Source organism: Rousettus aegyptiacus, unplaced genomic scaffold (genome assembly GCF_014176215.1).
Source record: "Rousettus aegyptiacus isolate mRouAeg1 unplaced genomic scaffold, mRouAeg1.p scaffold_m13_p_1, whole genome shotgun sequence".
Lineage (NCBI taxonomy): Eukaryota > Metazoa > Chordata > Mammalia > Chiroptera > Pteropodidae > Rousettus > Rousettus aegyptiacus.
This window is the reverse complement of record NW_023416284.1, coordinates 34,429,077-34,445,369: the sequence shown is the minus strand read 5'-3', so window position 1 is coordinate 34,445,369 and position 16,293 is coordinate 34,429,077. Positions and strand designations below refer to the sequence as shown.

Below are 16,293 nucleotides of genomic sequence, written 5' to 3'. Positions count from 1 at the left end.
CTAGCTATATTATATATTGACAATGTTCATATATTTAATTTGAATCTTATAATCATTTCCCATTATCAGTTTTTAAAATATTTACCACTACTACTTTTACTGCTTCTTTCCTAACCCCTTAATTTGATTCATTTCTTGTTGGGTGAATTACATTATCGGGCAATTTTTTTCCCAAGTGATTGAATGCTTGTAAGTTCATGCATACTTGAGAATGTCCGTTCCTTTTTTAAGACAACTTAGGTTGTGTATAAAATTCATGGCACTTTTACTCAGCCCTTTGGAGCCTTTTGTTTCACTGCCGTGTGAAGTTTGCTTTACGATCTGAGACCTTAATTCTTTTTCTCTTTACATGACTTGATTTCTCTGCTTGGATCCCCATGATTATCTTAACTGTATTAGGATATTTCTTGATAGATTGCTTATTATTTCAGAAAATTATTCTATTTTTTAGAACTTTGATTTACCCAGTTCTCATCAGAAATGTCCATTATATATATATATGATTTCTTGTTTTCTCTGTAGCTTTTATTTTCCACTTTTGATTTCCTCCAGCCTATTTTCTCAAAGCATTATTTTTTTTAGTTTGTGTATTAAAGTTTAATTTCTCCGATTTTTCAAATCTTAAGTTTTTACACTCTGCCAAACTTATTTTCCACCTTTTATCTTTTAATCTCCTTTGGATTTATATACTTGAATTTTTAAAAACAGATCACTTTGCTGTGTCGTTTTTGAGTCTGTGGAGAACTTATTAACTTTTTGGAGGGAGTGGCCAGTATTTGTGATCATTCTTTTCTCATTAATGCTTATTTGAACTCACATCAGTTTACTTAAGATAATGGAAGAGGGTTAGGGAGAATGAGCTTTTAAGTTGGGTTGTCTCAACAAATCCATTTTTTACTTTGTCCCCGAGAACACATTTCTCCCTTCATTTTTTAGAAGTAAGTCATTTTCCCTATAGCAAAATTTTTAAGGCAATATAATTCAGAGTGTGAGAAAGTGAAATCAATTTAGTGGTTTGCATCCAACATTAAAAACATACTGTAAACATCAGAATGTTTTGCATAATAAGAATTTTTTCCTGAAAATTTTTTCAGCACAGTATATTATAGAGGTAAGTTGCAAAATGTATCTTCATAGACCAAAAAGTTATAAAACTACAGTTCTAAGGCCTCATCCACTAGGCTAGCAGATGACAGAAATGGCCATTCAGCAAGGTTTATCCTTAAGTTCCATTTCCTCTGCAAATCTCTAATTTATCAAAATGCTCTCAAGAGAGGTATTTGTGTTCCACTCACTGTTACCTCTGTGTACTGAGAGAATGTGGGACAGTCTACTTCCTGCTTTTGCTTGGCTATGCTGCCCCAATTTGGTCCAAATTTTATCATATCTCTAAATAAGTATGCTTTAAGTTTATAGTTTATGTTTGGGGAGGTTTATTTCTGCTATTAAAAATCATTAGGGTTTTTTAAGGCAGGTTTTGAAATTTTTAAGTGTACTTTAAAAAGTTTAACAGTATACTAGATGACAACTTGATTGGTCTATAGGTTATTTAGGAAAAAGATGTCTTCATCTAGATCACTGGTAAAGAAAAAAATTGCTAGGACTGTCAGATATAAGTAGAGGTGCTAATATTTAACTTTTAAAGGCAATCACATATAGTTGTATGATAAATCATAACACCTGTATGGACAGTGTTTATTAGCTGAACGTTTTACCAGGAATCACTGAAGAATATGAAATCTCAAATATTATTCCAAAATGCTTTAATATTGCTGCAAAAATCCTTCGGTTCAATAGCAAGCAATAGAATGTTTATCCTATGACCAGATATGGTTTCCCAAGAAGCTGGATCCATCCGATGAGGCAGTTGGTTACAATTCTTGCTGGGACAAGAGATGGGAAGTCATTCATATCACTTCCATTTTTAAAGGAGGAAAGGTAAGTACAGATAAATAGAACTTTTCTAGCAAAGATCTCAACACCCTCTTGATTATCATTGGCCATGGACACTTTTGAGTCCTTATTTTGCTTATCCTTAGACGTACTCTTTCCTAATTCGAAATGCTTCATTTCAGTTTTCAATAGGTGACTGTACTTAATCCTCTCACCAGAGATGCTGTTGCCTGTGGTTCTGTTGTTCATTTTTAACAAATACACACACGCCTTTGGCAACCTAATTTAATTCTACATCTTCCACAATTACCTAAACATTGTTAGTTTGGGGCTAGATGACTATGCTCAAAGCCAGTCGGTATTTCCAACTGTGTGGGCTTTACCTAGTTGTATCCTAGCTATCTCAAACTTAAACTGACCATTTTCACTACCACAGCCCTCACTACGTGCCCCCATATCCTGATTTTTTCCTGTTGTATTTTCTAGCTTTGCGAATGGCACTATATTGTTCAGCAAATCAGGTCAAAACCCTGAGTGGTATAACTTTTCTCTCCCATCATACCTTTTCAGTGTTGTTGCCCTACCACTACTGCCTAGACTTGGATAATGTCAACGCTTGTAGGATAAAGGCTGAGCACCTTAGCCTGGAATTCAAGGCTTGTGTAGAAGATACAACACTATTATAAGAATGCTGTAGTTCAGTGTAACTGGATTAAATGATCCAGAAGAAGCCTTATATTTGCATTCCTTTCTTACAAAGCTGCTATTAACGAGTCAGTTTTCATGTTTATCACCACTTATTACTGCTGGGAAAAAAAGTTAGTGCCAGTGTGTTTTACTAACTTGATCTTTGAATGTAACAGCAACAGCATAAATCTTAGCATTCTCAGAAGTTTCAATCATGGAGCAAACCAAAAACTAAACCACAGAAAGATGGGAAATGCGTGTGTCGAATTTAATAACAAAAGTATCACTAGGCGGCCACATCCTCTCTCCTTGTCATTCATATACCTTCCAACTCCTTAAATCCTTTCTACCCTCATAAATTTCAATACACTCAAGATACAAAACTCAGCATGTCTTTCATTAAAAAAAAAAAAATAGAGAAACTTTTAGGGGAAAAAAAACCCCTAAAATATTCTCATAGCTGCCTGGGGAGTAGATCTTAATCCTTCCACATGGACAGATGCCTTCTTTTCTGAAGGAGGCCATCTGGACGAAATCCAAACTGAGTCCATTATTCATTCCCTCTCCGGCTCTTCTTGTGGCTCTTCTTAGATCTGAAATGGCAACACATACAAATCATTAAATTTAATAGCTGGGCAAGGACTTTTGAGGAAGATCAGAGTATGCTGACACAGAACTGGGATGGAGATACCAATGTCATTAAATGTGCGTCATGTTTTTCTCAGAGCAACAAAATGAGTCATGCATTACTATCCAAAATTTATCATTGAGAAAATGATCTCTGAGAGGATAAGAGTGCACCTATGCATGTATATAGCATATAGAGATTTCTAATGAAAGTCTATCAAAGTGACTTGTCCAGTGTCACTCCGTAAAAGTTGGGATGCAAGCCCAGGTCTCCTGAGACCGAAGCTTATGCTCTGCCACTATTCAAAGCAGCAATCCTACAGGGAAAAACAAAACACCACAAACATAATTCTAATTTAGTTGTGATTGAGACTTTAATTTCTGAATAGAGAGTGAAATTCTTAAGTCAAAATAGAGGTTAATCCATACCTTTCAGGAGACTTTGAGTGGCTTCTGTGTCTGTGACTCCGGTGATGACCTGGGGAAGAAAAGCCACTGGATGAATGAGATTCTACTCTTCTCCACTGTCATTTTCACCTCTCTTAATCACTTCCATTGGCTTAATATTTTTTTTTTTGGCCTATGAGACACCTCTGGTTGGTAGCACCTCTCTGAACTGAGCTGTGTTTGTGGGGTGGGGAGTGGAGAACTGAATCCACTTCATATGCATTCAGGGAGCTATGGCTAATTATGTGAACATCACATTAGGCATTTTTCACTACTCTGTTAAGTCTTTTTTCCTATAACTTCAGATGAAAAAAGTGAAGCTCATCATCCTATCAGCAAAGCTTATAAATGAGAGTCAAGGTGTGAACTCTTAATTTTTCTGGTCTAAGTTCATTTCCTTTTCTAAACAGTAACAACTCAGGTATTGCAGGAGGTTAACTGCTTCTATTACATTTCTTTGTTAAGACAACCAATAGCAAAAGGTCCAAATGCTATACCTGGGGACTTGGAGCGGGATCTGTGCCGTCTATCTCGGGACCTACTACGGTGCCGTCTTGGACTCTTGCTCCGATGCCTTTCTCGGCGAGGGGACGGGCTGTGAAAATGACTTGTCAGGCTCATATTTCTCCAACAACACAATCACAACAGCATCCCCCTCCCCAAATCCCTATCCTTCATTGCAAATCGCTGAAGACCTACCTCCTCCTTTTTGGAGACCGACTCCGCCTATATGGAAAGAAGAGAGAGAATAGAAAGCCTTACTAGGTATACACTGGGTGTTGCAGATTACAAAATTTGCCTCAATTCTTCACCCATCTCTGTTATCCATGTCCTCTGTCATGAAACTTTAGCACCCTCCCCACTCCAAGTCTAGGATCAGCCATGTGACTTTCTTTGGTCAGTGGGATATTTTCAGATGTGATAGAAGCAAACAGTGGAAAGATAATTGCTGATCAGGCTTGTTTGCTCTTTAATTCTGTCACTGCCATGAGAACATGCCTAAACTAGCCTAGAAAGATATGCACATGGAAAAGAGAGAAGCTGCCCCAGTCAACCTAGCTAAAGCCATCCAAAACTGGTTGACTGCAAAACAGGTAAGTGAACATCCTCAAAAAACTGCCTAAGCCCAGCTTATATCACTGACTGCAGGCTAGTGAACTTAAATAGATTGTGAAGTTTTGTGGGTGGTTATTTTGCTGATACACTGGGTGAGCAAACATTCTCCATAGACTGGCATTTTACTGGCATTTTTCCTTCACTGAAGTCCAAACTTCTGCACTATAGCACTTAAAGTCTCCCTGGAAGAGGCAGATGACTAGGACTTTACCTCCTGGGAGACCGGCTCCTACTCCTCCTGTAGCGCAGTGTCGGGGAGCGACGGGGCTTGTCTAAATCTCGGTAGCTTCGCCGCCGGTGGTCAGGTGATGGTACTCTCTCCAGCTGGAAATGAGATCAGTCAGTGATGAGCACAGAATTACAGAGTCATCTAGAAATACTGCTTACACTCTCCTTCCCATTCTGTCCCAAACTCTACCTTCAAGAGACTAAAAAACAGTAACTTGAATACATAGGGGGATAACTCTCAGAACAATAATGGTTCAAAACACAGCAAAGGTTTTTAAATCCATGAATTAACAATGTTACCAAGAACAAAGCATTCATCTTGGGAGGAGGATACTGTGCAATCAACTTATTTTAAAAATTGATAAAAGGAAATATGTATCTTCCTTTCTTCTATAAAATACCTATGAAAACTAAATGTTCATTTGGGAGGTTTCTCTTTATAGCAGTGTCGAGGAAATAAAGAATTATAATATCATCATTTTACAGCCCTTAATGGATCTAGTCACAGGAGCAGCAGCAGAGAGACAATAAGACTTTGGTTCATCCTGGGGAAAGGACATGACTACCTATGAAGTAGTTTGCTCCACTTCAAAGGGGTTAAAACCCCCAAATCCAATTAAGCTTCTAGATCTAAGAACAAGTTTAAAGGTAGTACAAGGGACAAATGAACATCTTAAGTGATACAACAGTGACAATAAAAAATATACAGAATGTGAAGACATTTACAGAAAAATTTAACCTGACATATTTAAAAATTGCAAGAGAAGAGAACTGAGAAGACTATAAAATATTTATGGGACATAAAAACCAATTAAAATTTATTGACCTTATTTGAATACTAATTGAAACTATTAAAAAGTACAAGACAGTTGGGGGAATGTGAATATTGAATATCTGATAGAATTAAGAAATTATTGATTTGGGAGTGGAGTGATGATAGTATCAGTTATACTTAAAAAGGGAGCCCTTCTGAAATATGGATGAAATAGATGACAGCTATGATCTGCTTCAAGATCACTGATGGGGGCAAATGGGTAGGGAGATAGAGGAAACAAAATGGCTCTGCTGATCACTGTTGAGGCTAGGTTGATAGGTAAATTGAGGCACATTCTCTTTGGTATGTAATTGAAATTTTCTATTTAAAAATCCCCTACTTTGGTTTACTCACCACAGAAGAACACCTCAGCTTTGCATGGCTTTGAATTCATTAATGACTGTGCTGCTTTTGCAGTCACCCTAATGGGAGCCTGATGGCTCAGAGCTATACTTCCGTTTGTACTGTGTCAGTATCCACAAGCCAGCATTTCTTGTATTTCCCCCTAGCCTCTTTCTATACATATATTGTTACTTCAGTTTTAATCACAAAAGTTTTAAGTCTTTTTTTAACTTACTGTAAGTATTTCTACATTATCATATACTTTTCCTAACAGTTTTAATGGCTGCCTCATAGTCTGTTGAGTTGATATAATAGTTTACCTGACTGCTCCCTAACAGGTTGATTGGTTCAAGTTTTCAACATTATAGCAAATAGTGAAAGAACATGACCATATAGTAGGCACCGTTCCCCCCTTAATCCAGTCTTAGTTCTTAGGATGGGTTCAATTATAAGCAGTATTATTTTTGTCTCAAGTACTTATTTTAATAGTTACTGCTTATTAGGCAATATGATAATGTCCCAATATTATATTAAGGGCTTTATGTATATCATCTAATACTCTTTATAGTCCTAACAGAAAGATATTATTCTTGCTTTAAAAAGGAGAAAACAGATTAGGTAATTCACATAAATTATACCACTCTATATAGAAGAGCCGAGAAATGAATCAAGGCCTATTTAACTCTAAAGCACATGCCCTTATTGACATTTTTTTTTTTTGGTTAAAGAAAGTTAAAAATTAAAAGCAAAACAAAAAATAAATCATCCCCTATAACTATCCTTTCTCCAACCCTTAAGCTCCCAGGTACCTGACCTTCTCATCCTCCTCTTCTTCCTCTTCACTGGACTCCACGTCATCCATGTCCTCTTCTAAAGCACTAACCCGAGGCTCCAGTTGCTCAGCTTCCTCCAGCACATAACGTTTCTACAAAGAACACAATGAGAGTTAGGGAGCCTTCTTAGCTCCTTTATGTCCTGAAGCCCCAACAGTGGGCTTCTGGGATTAACAGAAAAACTGGCACAAATAGCTAAGGCAATTTCATTTTGAAGACATTCTAGACAGTTCAAGATTTTCCTAAGGAAAAGATCTGGAATAATCTATACACTCTTTAAGTTCTTCTGTAAACAAATACAAAGCTTAAGGGAACACCATTTTCTGTCTGCTCTATTCTCTGTGACTTTATACTGTAAGGTCACTGGAATATCAATCAGTATAGTTGTAGCCTTAAATAAAAAATGTGGGCTTCAAACAAGAGCCATAAATTCATGGCTGAGAGTACTGGCTGGTAGTTCCATCAGGAGAGGTTCAGATCAGAAAATACCTCAAGAGAGCCACTGAAGTTCAGCCCAGTTTGGGGGCTAAACAGTGCCTGCTTTGGTAGCACCAATTCTCCAGTAGATCCAAGATTTAGGGAGCTATCTAAAGCCATTCATTTTTCACAAGGCACAGGAAATAATCTGGTTCCATTTTCTTCTGAGAGGTGGCTTAGCAGTACTTATCAAGTGACTAATGACCTGAAAGGCAAAGGTGAGTTCAAAACTGCCAAATGGACTGGCTGGGTCATAAGATCCCTTAACATTTTCTTACCAAGGACATAAAGAATGTTGAATAGCCCAAGAATAAATAGTAACATTTGCATGCTACTGAACTCTCACTCATCCCCAACAAAATTCTGTAAAAGTTAAAAGGAATGAGACAAAGATGCCACTCAGTGAAGTCAGTCCTCAGAAAAGGGCTCTCCAGTCACAGGATCACTATGGTGTGGGATCCAGGACTGCATCAGATAGGCATCCAGAATCTCTAATGCTCACCAGACTTGAAGGTTTCTGAAGTCAATATATTTATAGTATTTGATGATATTACAATTCATTCCACAGCAGTTTCCTGCCAATGTCAGGCACACGAGCTTTGGATTGCTTAGTAAGAACAGAATCAGAGCAAAAGGTAGTCTTAACGGTCACTTCATCCAGTACATGTAGAAGCTCATACCAGAACACACCTCGTGGTGATATAACAGATAATCAGTCAGATTTCAATTTCTCCTCAGTGAGGATTGGTTTTACTCTTCCAGACTCCAAGCAGACCACCTCATTTACATCAGTAGCCTTGCTTAGAGCTGACTAGGCTTTGGAACCCTTATTTACAACCTGACTGTACTTCAAAGAATTCCATTTCTTGTAGTATTTCTAAAAATAATGATAGCAACTAAGGATAATAATAAGGATGATGATATAATAATTAGAGCAGCTAATAAATGTACAAACACTTAGTATGAGAATTGGGCCCTGGAAGCAGGTTTACTATAGCAGTCAACATGGAAGAGGAAACATATATACTGTGCCCATTTTCTGGATTTTTATAGGATTTTTCTGTAACTGGGTCACTGTGAAGGAAGAGTTGGTCCATTGCATTTAAGTGGGAGCACTCGTCTACCAACTACTTTTAACCAGCTTGTTTGCTGCATCGAGCAAATTTATCTCATCCATTTATCAAATACTTACAATCCATTCTAGTCCCCACTTTTTGAAGTTTTTCAGATTCCTTTGACCTGTTTTTTTTTATTTAGGTGAAATTCATTTAACGTACAATTAACCTTTTTAAAGTGTACAGTTCAGAGGTCTTTAGTGTATTCACAATGCTATACAACCATCACCTCTCACCAGTTTAAAAACTTCATCACACCCTAAACCACCCCACACCTATGGAGGTGTCTCTATGGATTTACCCAGTCTGGATATATGACATAAAACGAATTATATATTACGTGACCTTTTATCTTTATCCCTTTTGGTTTATATCTAGCAAGGCCAATTTATTTTTAATAATGTTTTTATGTCCTATTATAGAAAATTTTGTCAAACCCAAGGTTACTAAGGTTTTCTACTGTTTTTGGAAATCTCATGGTCTTAGCATTTATGATTAAATCTATTTTCACCTTCAAGTTAATTTTTAGATATGATGTGAGCTAAAGATGGAGATCTGTTTCCATATGGCTATTCAATTATTCTAGCACCATTTATGGAAATGATTATTCTTTCTCAATGACATCTCTGGAGGAAACAAATCAGGGAGTGTTTGTCGTTCTACTTTGTTATTTTTCAAAGTTGTTCTGGATATTATAGGTCCTTTGCATACTCATATAATTTTAGAACCAGCTTGTCAAGTTCTACCAAAGTCTACTAAGATTTTGATTGGAGTTGGATCTATAGATTAATTTGGGAGAAGTGACAATTAAACAATTGTTAATCATGGTGTAAGATATACCATAAACATCTCTCTCCATTTACTTGTCTTTAATTTCTCAGTAATGCAGTGTTCTATAGTTTTAAGTGTAGGTCTTGCATACCTTTTGACAAAATTCTCTTAATTATTTTATATTTTTTGATATTGTAAATATTTTTAATAAAATTATAAATTCCAGTTGTTCATTGCTAGTATAGAGAAATACAATTGATTTTTGTAGATTGAATTTTGTATCCTACAATTCTGCATAAACAGATGAATGGGTAAACAAATTGCGTTATATCCATATAACGGAATACTATTCAGAAATAAACTTGATACATGCAACAATATGAATTTCAAAATAATTATGCTGAATGAGAAAAGACAGATAAAGAGAGAATGCACTGTATTATTCCAAAATAAAAAACAAACTATTATAATAGCATATCAGTGGTTACCTAGAGATGAGGGGGAGTAGTGGGAGAATGGGATTACAAAAAAGGAGAACTTTTTGGGGTGACGGATATGTTCACTATTCTTGACTATGATGATAGTTTCAAGGGTGTATACATGTCAAAACTTGCCAAATTGTACACTTTAAATATATGCAGTTTATTCTATGCCTTAATAAAGCCATCTAAAGAAAAAAAGCCTTTGTTCAAATGAAATTGCACCCTCAAGCCCAACGTGTAACTTAAGAGAAAAAAGGAGCTGTCCTGGTTGGTATATATGAGGTTGTCTCATTCCTTTCAGTAACCTTAAGAGTTCACAGAGCAGTTTAAAGACCACTGAGGTAGTCGAATAGTTTCCCCATTTTACGAATGGGAAAGTAAAACCAGGTTCCACAGCTAGTTAGCTCTAGTTAAATCCAGAAACTTAGGTCTCTTAATTCCCTGTTCAGAGTCATCTTGCCACTTTCTCTTTAGAAATCTCCACATCTCTCTCCACATTCTCTTTAGACTACCTACTGCATCTGTTTTCCTTTTGTATTTACAACAGTAGTTTTAAAATCATACTCTGTAAAACTCATTCCTGAAAGGTGCTTCATGGATAATCATTTAACTCTAGGAAAAGGAAACAGGATGATTATGGTGATATTTTTAAGGGTTAAGGTCTCAGTCTCCCATTCCTCACCCTCCTTTGATCTGTTTTATATCCTGAATTTTTATATGAGGATAAATTTGCAAAAAAAAGCTGCTCACAAAGTTTAAAACCCTAGCCTAGCTATAATCAACTTGATCTACCATTTTAAAGTTTTCCTGTGTTATCCCATCCCTTCAAATTATCTGCTTTCCTCTCACTCCTACTTCCTATCTTTTTCATAGATATGAAGATTACATATTAAGACTCCTGAAATGCATTAGCTTCAGCGGTTTATTGTGTGTGTGTCTACTTGTTTTAGGGGGAAGAAGTGTGACCTTTCTTACCTGTAGTCGAGGTAGAATGATATCACACACTCTCTCACTGTGCAGTAGTTCATCAATGAATTCGTCTACGTGCATCAGTTCAAACTCTGAAAGAAAAATCATAAGCTCAAGCAACCTGGAAATAAATTTAGAAAGCCAAAATGTAAAAGAAGTGTAAGACTCTATATGTAAACTAGCTAACAAAGTAGCTAGTATAGAAAGTATGAATTCTCTGCAGCTTCCCTTTCTCTGCACATTTACTAATAAAGCTATTGTAGTGTGGCAATTACAAAGAAGGGACTACTGTTAAACCTGGGCTCAAACTATAGTCCTTCATAGCCTTGTCATCACCACCTACCTTCATTCAGTCAACTCACCTTTATTGAGATCATCTATGTTCCAGGTCTCTTTTAGGAACTGGGGATCAAGGGGTAAAGGAGGCTGTCCCAATTAGCAGGAGAGACAAAAAAAGCAAGCACAAATAGTAGTGGATTTTATAGGGGTGAGATTCTTGAGTAGATTATATAATTAAAGTGTAATTTCTAATGTAAAGCCACTATGTTTCTGAATATAGAACTTGTATTTTATATGGTTAATGGAGCAATTTCAGAATTGTAAACATTCCTTTAGTTCAGTAGTTCTCAACCAGGGGTGTTCTGTCCCCAGTAACTTGGGGCATGGTGGGGTGCCACTGGCATCTGGTGGGTGGAGGCCAGGGATGCTGTTAAATATCCTACAAGGCACAGGACAGCTCCCCCCAACAATGAATTATCTGGCCTAAACTGTCAACTCTTAGACTGAGAAACTCTTAGTTTAGCATAATATAATCATAAATGATTTCACATTGACCATAACCATGTCCATCTTGTTCACCATGTTATTTCTAATACATAGCATAGTACCTGGAACGACACTGGCACTTAATATGTATTTATTCAATGAATGAATTAATAAGTTAACAAAAGTTTAAAGTCTAATACCATATTCTTAACCTTCAAACTGCTTAATGATATATGTAAAGGGGAAAGGCAAATGTTACCAAACTTTGACACTAAAAAAGGTTTTGATTGCATTATCCCAAATCCCACTTTACCACTAAAAGTGTCTCTTTGTAAAAGGTATGGAATTGCCCCCATTGGATAAACAACTTATTTTTCAATGACTCCCACATAAGTATGAATAAGTACACTTAGTCTATATACAGTAATGTGAAGTATAGTGCTAGAGGATAGGCCAGTGGAAAGAACTATAAAGATGCAACATATGGAAAACTACTTTGGGAAGTCTGGGGAAAGCTTTTATGGAGAATGTCATTCTGTAGCTAGATCTTATGGGATGGAGCACATGATGTAAGGCATGGATTAACATAAATGCAGTTGGAAAGGGGGGCAGACAGGGCAGGATGGCTAAGACCAACAGGAAGCTAGTAGTCTTAATAGAGTACTCCCCATGAAGGAGATGAAGGGGCACTCATAATGTTTGTGACAATGATACTGGTGAAAATAAAAAAAGATCCAGTCACATGGAACCATACTCACCCCCATTTCGGTTCTGGCTCTTGATTTTTCTATAGTCGTTGTAAAGAGGCTCCAAGTACTTGTAGCAATCAATTGCAGTGCCTGTCAGCCTCATGTAAAGTGCTCCCAACATGCGGACATACCTGACCAATAAATGAAAGTGAAACATTTCCTAAAAAAAACTAAAAGGTTCTAAAAGTTCATCCTAAAAAGTTCCTGAGTTTTACAACATGCTTTTCTCATGATAGTAGTAAACAAGTTTCTTCTCGTTGGGAGATGAGAAATCTGAAATTTTAGAGGCAGCATGGGGCAGTAGAAAGAGCTAAAGTATGGAGACCTGAGTTCAAGTTCCCATTCTACTACTTAATGGATATAGAACATGGGACATGTTCAACTTTCAGAGTCTATTATATCATATGCAAAACTACGATAGAACCTATTTACCTCACAGGATTATTGTAAGAATCAACTGAGATACTGAATTTAACAACAGAAAGTATAAATTGTATTTACTAATAGTACGAGAACTAATACATATAAACATGACTGTATAAATTGTTGATAGGCAGAAAACTGGTTCTGGAAAAAAGTCATTTGGTTTCAGATTCTGACTCCATTATTTACTAGCTTGTTTTCTCAATCCTTGTAAAATGCAAATGATAGTACCTAACTGCTGGCTCGGAGTATTAAGAAAGAAATTTGTGCCAAGTGCTAAGCACAGCATATAACACATAAAATTAAGTGCCTAATAAAAGTTTGCAATTTTCTAGCTATTAATGTTTCATAAGATTCCTTCCTTTTCTCTTCCTCTTATAGCCATCCACCCACTCAAATCTCTTAGATAACAGAGAATGTGGATGCTGAATCCAGCTTTGCCACTTACTAACTGTTTAACCTTGGGGAAGTTACTTAATCTCTTTGTGCCTAAGTTTCCTTCCCTATAAATGGGGACAATAATTTTATAGGGTTGTTGTGAAGGTTAAAGAAATTATTATATGTAAATCCCTTAGAATAGATGTTGGCACATAATAAACTATTATGTCTCTCATATTTGTCTGTGAGCTTCTTAAGAATGGGTAATTAAAATAAGAGCAGCTCATATTTTGGGGGTGTTTAACATGCAACATACACTGTGTCATGAGATTTATAGCACTATCTTCTTCAACCTTCACATTCCTGAGTTGATATTACTGTCGTCATTTTACAGGTAAAGAAAGTAAAGCTTCGAAAATCAAGTAACTTCTGTAAAGTCTCAGTTAATAAGCAATAGAGTGTGGGCATGAACCTATATCTAATACCAGAAATTTCCCTCTTACCTACCACACTGTGTTGTTTTCTTCACTCTTGAGTGTCCAGTGACTTTGTGAAATACTTTTTGGGGGAAGAAAGTTACCAAATTTTGGGGGGAGGAAAATTACCAAGACTGAAATCAATCAAGTACAGAAGATCAATACAATCAAAACAGACAAAATACAAATTGAAGAGTTCAAGAGCAAAATCTAAGAGTGAGTGGAACTCTCTGTGGAAATTAGATATATTCTTATCACTCCTCTTAACCAAAGCCAAATTCTGGACTATTGAAATTGAAGCTTTTATATTAGTATTTCACTCACTTGAAGTCTTCATTTTTTATAAACTCAACAATAATATCCTTCTCCGGTTGAATCTGAAGCATCTTCAAGGTCAAACACAGAAAGGGAGTTGGTTTTATGTTGCCACCATAGACGCCACCCACAAACCTTAATTCCATGGCTTTATCGACTACAAGTTCAGCTAAAAACAAAAACAAAAACCAAACAGAGTGACATCACAGACATTAATTAAGGCTAAGCTTTTCCCAGTTGGAAGTGGAGAGGTTAGTTCAAGGTGTAGGGCTCCCGAATACTCATCAACAGTGTTAATGTAAGAGAATAAAAGTGGATTCATAATAATAAATGATGATGATAGCACCTAATATACCTTATGGATGACTATATGCCAGGTAGTTTGCTAAGCATTTCATTTTATCTCATTTACTCTTCACAACAAGCCATGAGGTAAGTTCTAGCACTGCCTCTGTTTTCAGCTAAGGAAAATGAGGGCTAAGAATGATTAAGCGACTTGCTCAAAGTACACTGCCAGAAAATAGGAAGGCCTGGACTTAAATCTAAGCAGTCTAACTTCAGAGTCCATGCTTGTCATCATTATGTTAGGGCCAACATTGCCAGATTATGAGTTAAAAGTGTTGACCTAAGAATGTCCAAACCTGCAGAGAATTTTTATAAATTTATATGAGCCACACTGATGATATGCCAGAAAGCAAAATCTCAGATGCTCAGGAGAATGAATTTTGCAGTTCTTTTTATACATTTGGAATTAAACAAGAGATTAAGGAAGATTACATGATGTGGAAGAAAGCAAGGCAGAGAAATCTCTATAATTGGAATACAGGATAGTTAAGATCAGGTACTACCCAAAAGAGCATACTCTGACATTTCAAAGGTGTGTTAATCTAGATGCACAATAACAATGAACAACCTTGAGCAAACCTCATCTACAGAATGGGGATAATAACCTTCCAAAGCTGCTGTCAAAATCAAATACTAGCTGTGTGACCAAGGGCAAGTCATTTTACCTCCTTTTGGGCCTGTCAGTTCAAATCTAATAAAGGCACAAAGTTTAATGGTATAGTGAAAATCAAATGAGACAATACAAATAAATGCTAATACCCACCTAACACATAGCAAATAATAAATGTTAGATGCCATTAATGAGAAATCATTTTATATATCAGATTTCAAGTTCCTTTAGAATAAATTCTGTAATAATTCATTCAACATTATAGCTGTGTGCTAAGTACGAGAGATACAGATAGAGGAATAAAGAGGCACACAATTACTACTACTAGAAAGTTTACAGTCTGGCAAGGCACAAAGCACTGAAAAAATAACAAAAGTGTGATGTTGAAAGAAGACAGAATGCAATGAAAATATACCACAAGGGAACGTAACCTAATGTTAGAAGAAAAAAGTGCTGAGTTCACTTTTGGACACATTGAGTTGGCATGTCTTCGAATTAGGTACTTAGATCTCAGTTAAATATCTGGGCTGGAGAGATAAATTTGAAAGCATCGACATGTACAGGACGTAACTCTTATGGGATCAATCCAAGGAGAGAACTATGGAATGAGAATAGGATTCGTACATGGACACTCAGCTAGGGGTGATGGCAGCAGCAGTAACGACAGTATTTAACAGTGGTAAGAACCAGCGCCACCACCACCATTGATTACTAAGTACTAAAAGATGAAAAGACTGCCTGGAAAACTTCGCTGAAGAACTGATATTAGGACCCGAACGCGGAAAAACTACAAATGGTGCAGATTTAGGGACAGTAAGATCATGAATTTGGTTCCCGGCATGCTGCCCTTCCTATACCTTCGGGGTCTCAGAACTTAACACTGTTTGGAACTTGGCAAGTTATCATTAAACATGGAATGACTCAAAAAACCCAACTGAGACACCCTTCAGGTTAAGCCCTATTATCTGTGTGCCCAAACCGCAACACAAGTATAGGCACATAGTAGGCGTTCAGATTTTTCTCAATGACAGATTCCCCTCCAGCCTTACCCCCAGGGGGCCAGTCTTACAGGCGCCTACTGAGGCGACCCGGGCCACAAAGCGGCCGATAGGGGGTCAGCGCGCTCCCACTCACCCGTAAGGCCAAAGCACTCCTCTTTCCAGTACTTGGACTCATAGATTCGAGTCCGAATGATCTTCTCCACGAGATATTGAGGGTTGGTGCCGTGGATGCTGTGCGCATCCTTCACTGTGCGGTTCGCCATTTTAGAACTCCTTCTATTTCCGTCGGTCCTTTAGTGCGTCACATCCAGGTTAAAAAAAAGTGAGAAATGTACACAGATGGAGGAAGTGTCATTTATGAGTTTAGGAGACTACTCTGAAACCGGAAATGCTGCAGTGTAAGGAACTTCCTTCCGCAAACAGCGACCCC

At 37.0% G+C, this 16,293-nt stretch overlaps 1 protein-coding gene across 1 annotated transcript; it reads right to left on the bottom strand.

Moving 5' to 3' along the window:
* Positions 1–1,746: 1,746 nt before the first annotated feature.
* Positions 1,747–16,243, bottom strand: PRPF38A (pre-mRNA processing factor 38A). The gene is made up of 10 exons (XM_016120290.2): positions 15,997–16,243; positions 13,917–14,076; positions 12,325–12,446; positions 10,808–10,893; positions 6,969–7,079; positions 4,982–5,094; positions 4,354–4,380; positions 4,152–4,249; positions 3,637–3,685; positions 1,747–3,173 (listed from the first exon to the last, which is right to left on the bottom strand). Exons 1-10 carry the CDS (start codon positions 16,124–16,126, stop codon positions 3,131–3,133), a joined length of 939 nt encoding a protein of 312 aa, XP_015975776.1. The 5' UTR covers positions 16,127–16,243; the 3' UTR covers positions 1,747–3,130.
* Between the last annotated feature and the right edge of the window lie 50 nt (positions 16,244–16,293).

What these genes read in the sequence shown, in the direction of transcription:
- PRPF38A (XM_016120290.2), bottom strand. Translation starts at nt 16,126, where the DNA reads ATGGCGAACCGCACAGTGAAGGATGCGCACAGCATCCACGGCACCAAC. An exon ending in GAGCCAGAACCGAAATGGGG is followed by an intron (nt 10,894 to 12,324) that starts GTGAGTATGGTT and finishes TTTTTCTTTCAG; the next exon opens with AGTTTGAACTGATGCACGTA. An exon ending in AGGAGCCGGTCTCCCAGGAG is followed by an intron (nt 4,381 to 4,981) that starts GTAAAGTCCTAG and finishes CTTTCCATATAG; the next exon opens with GCGGAGTCGGTCTCCAAAAA.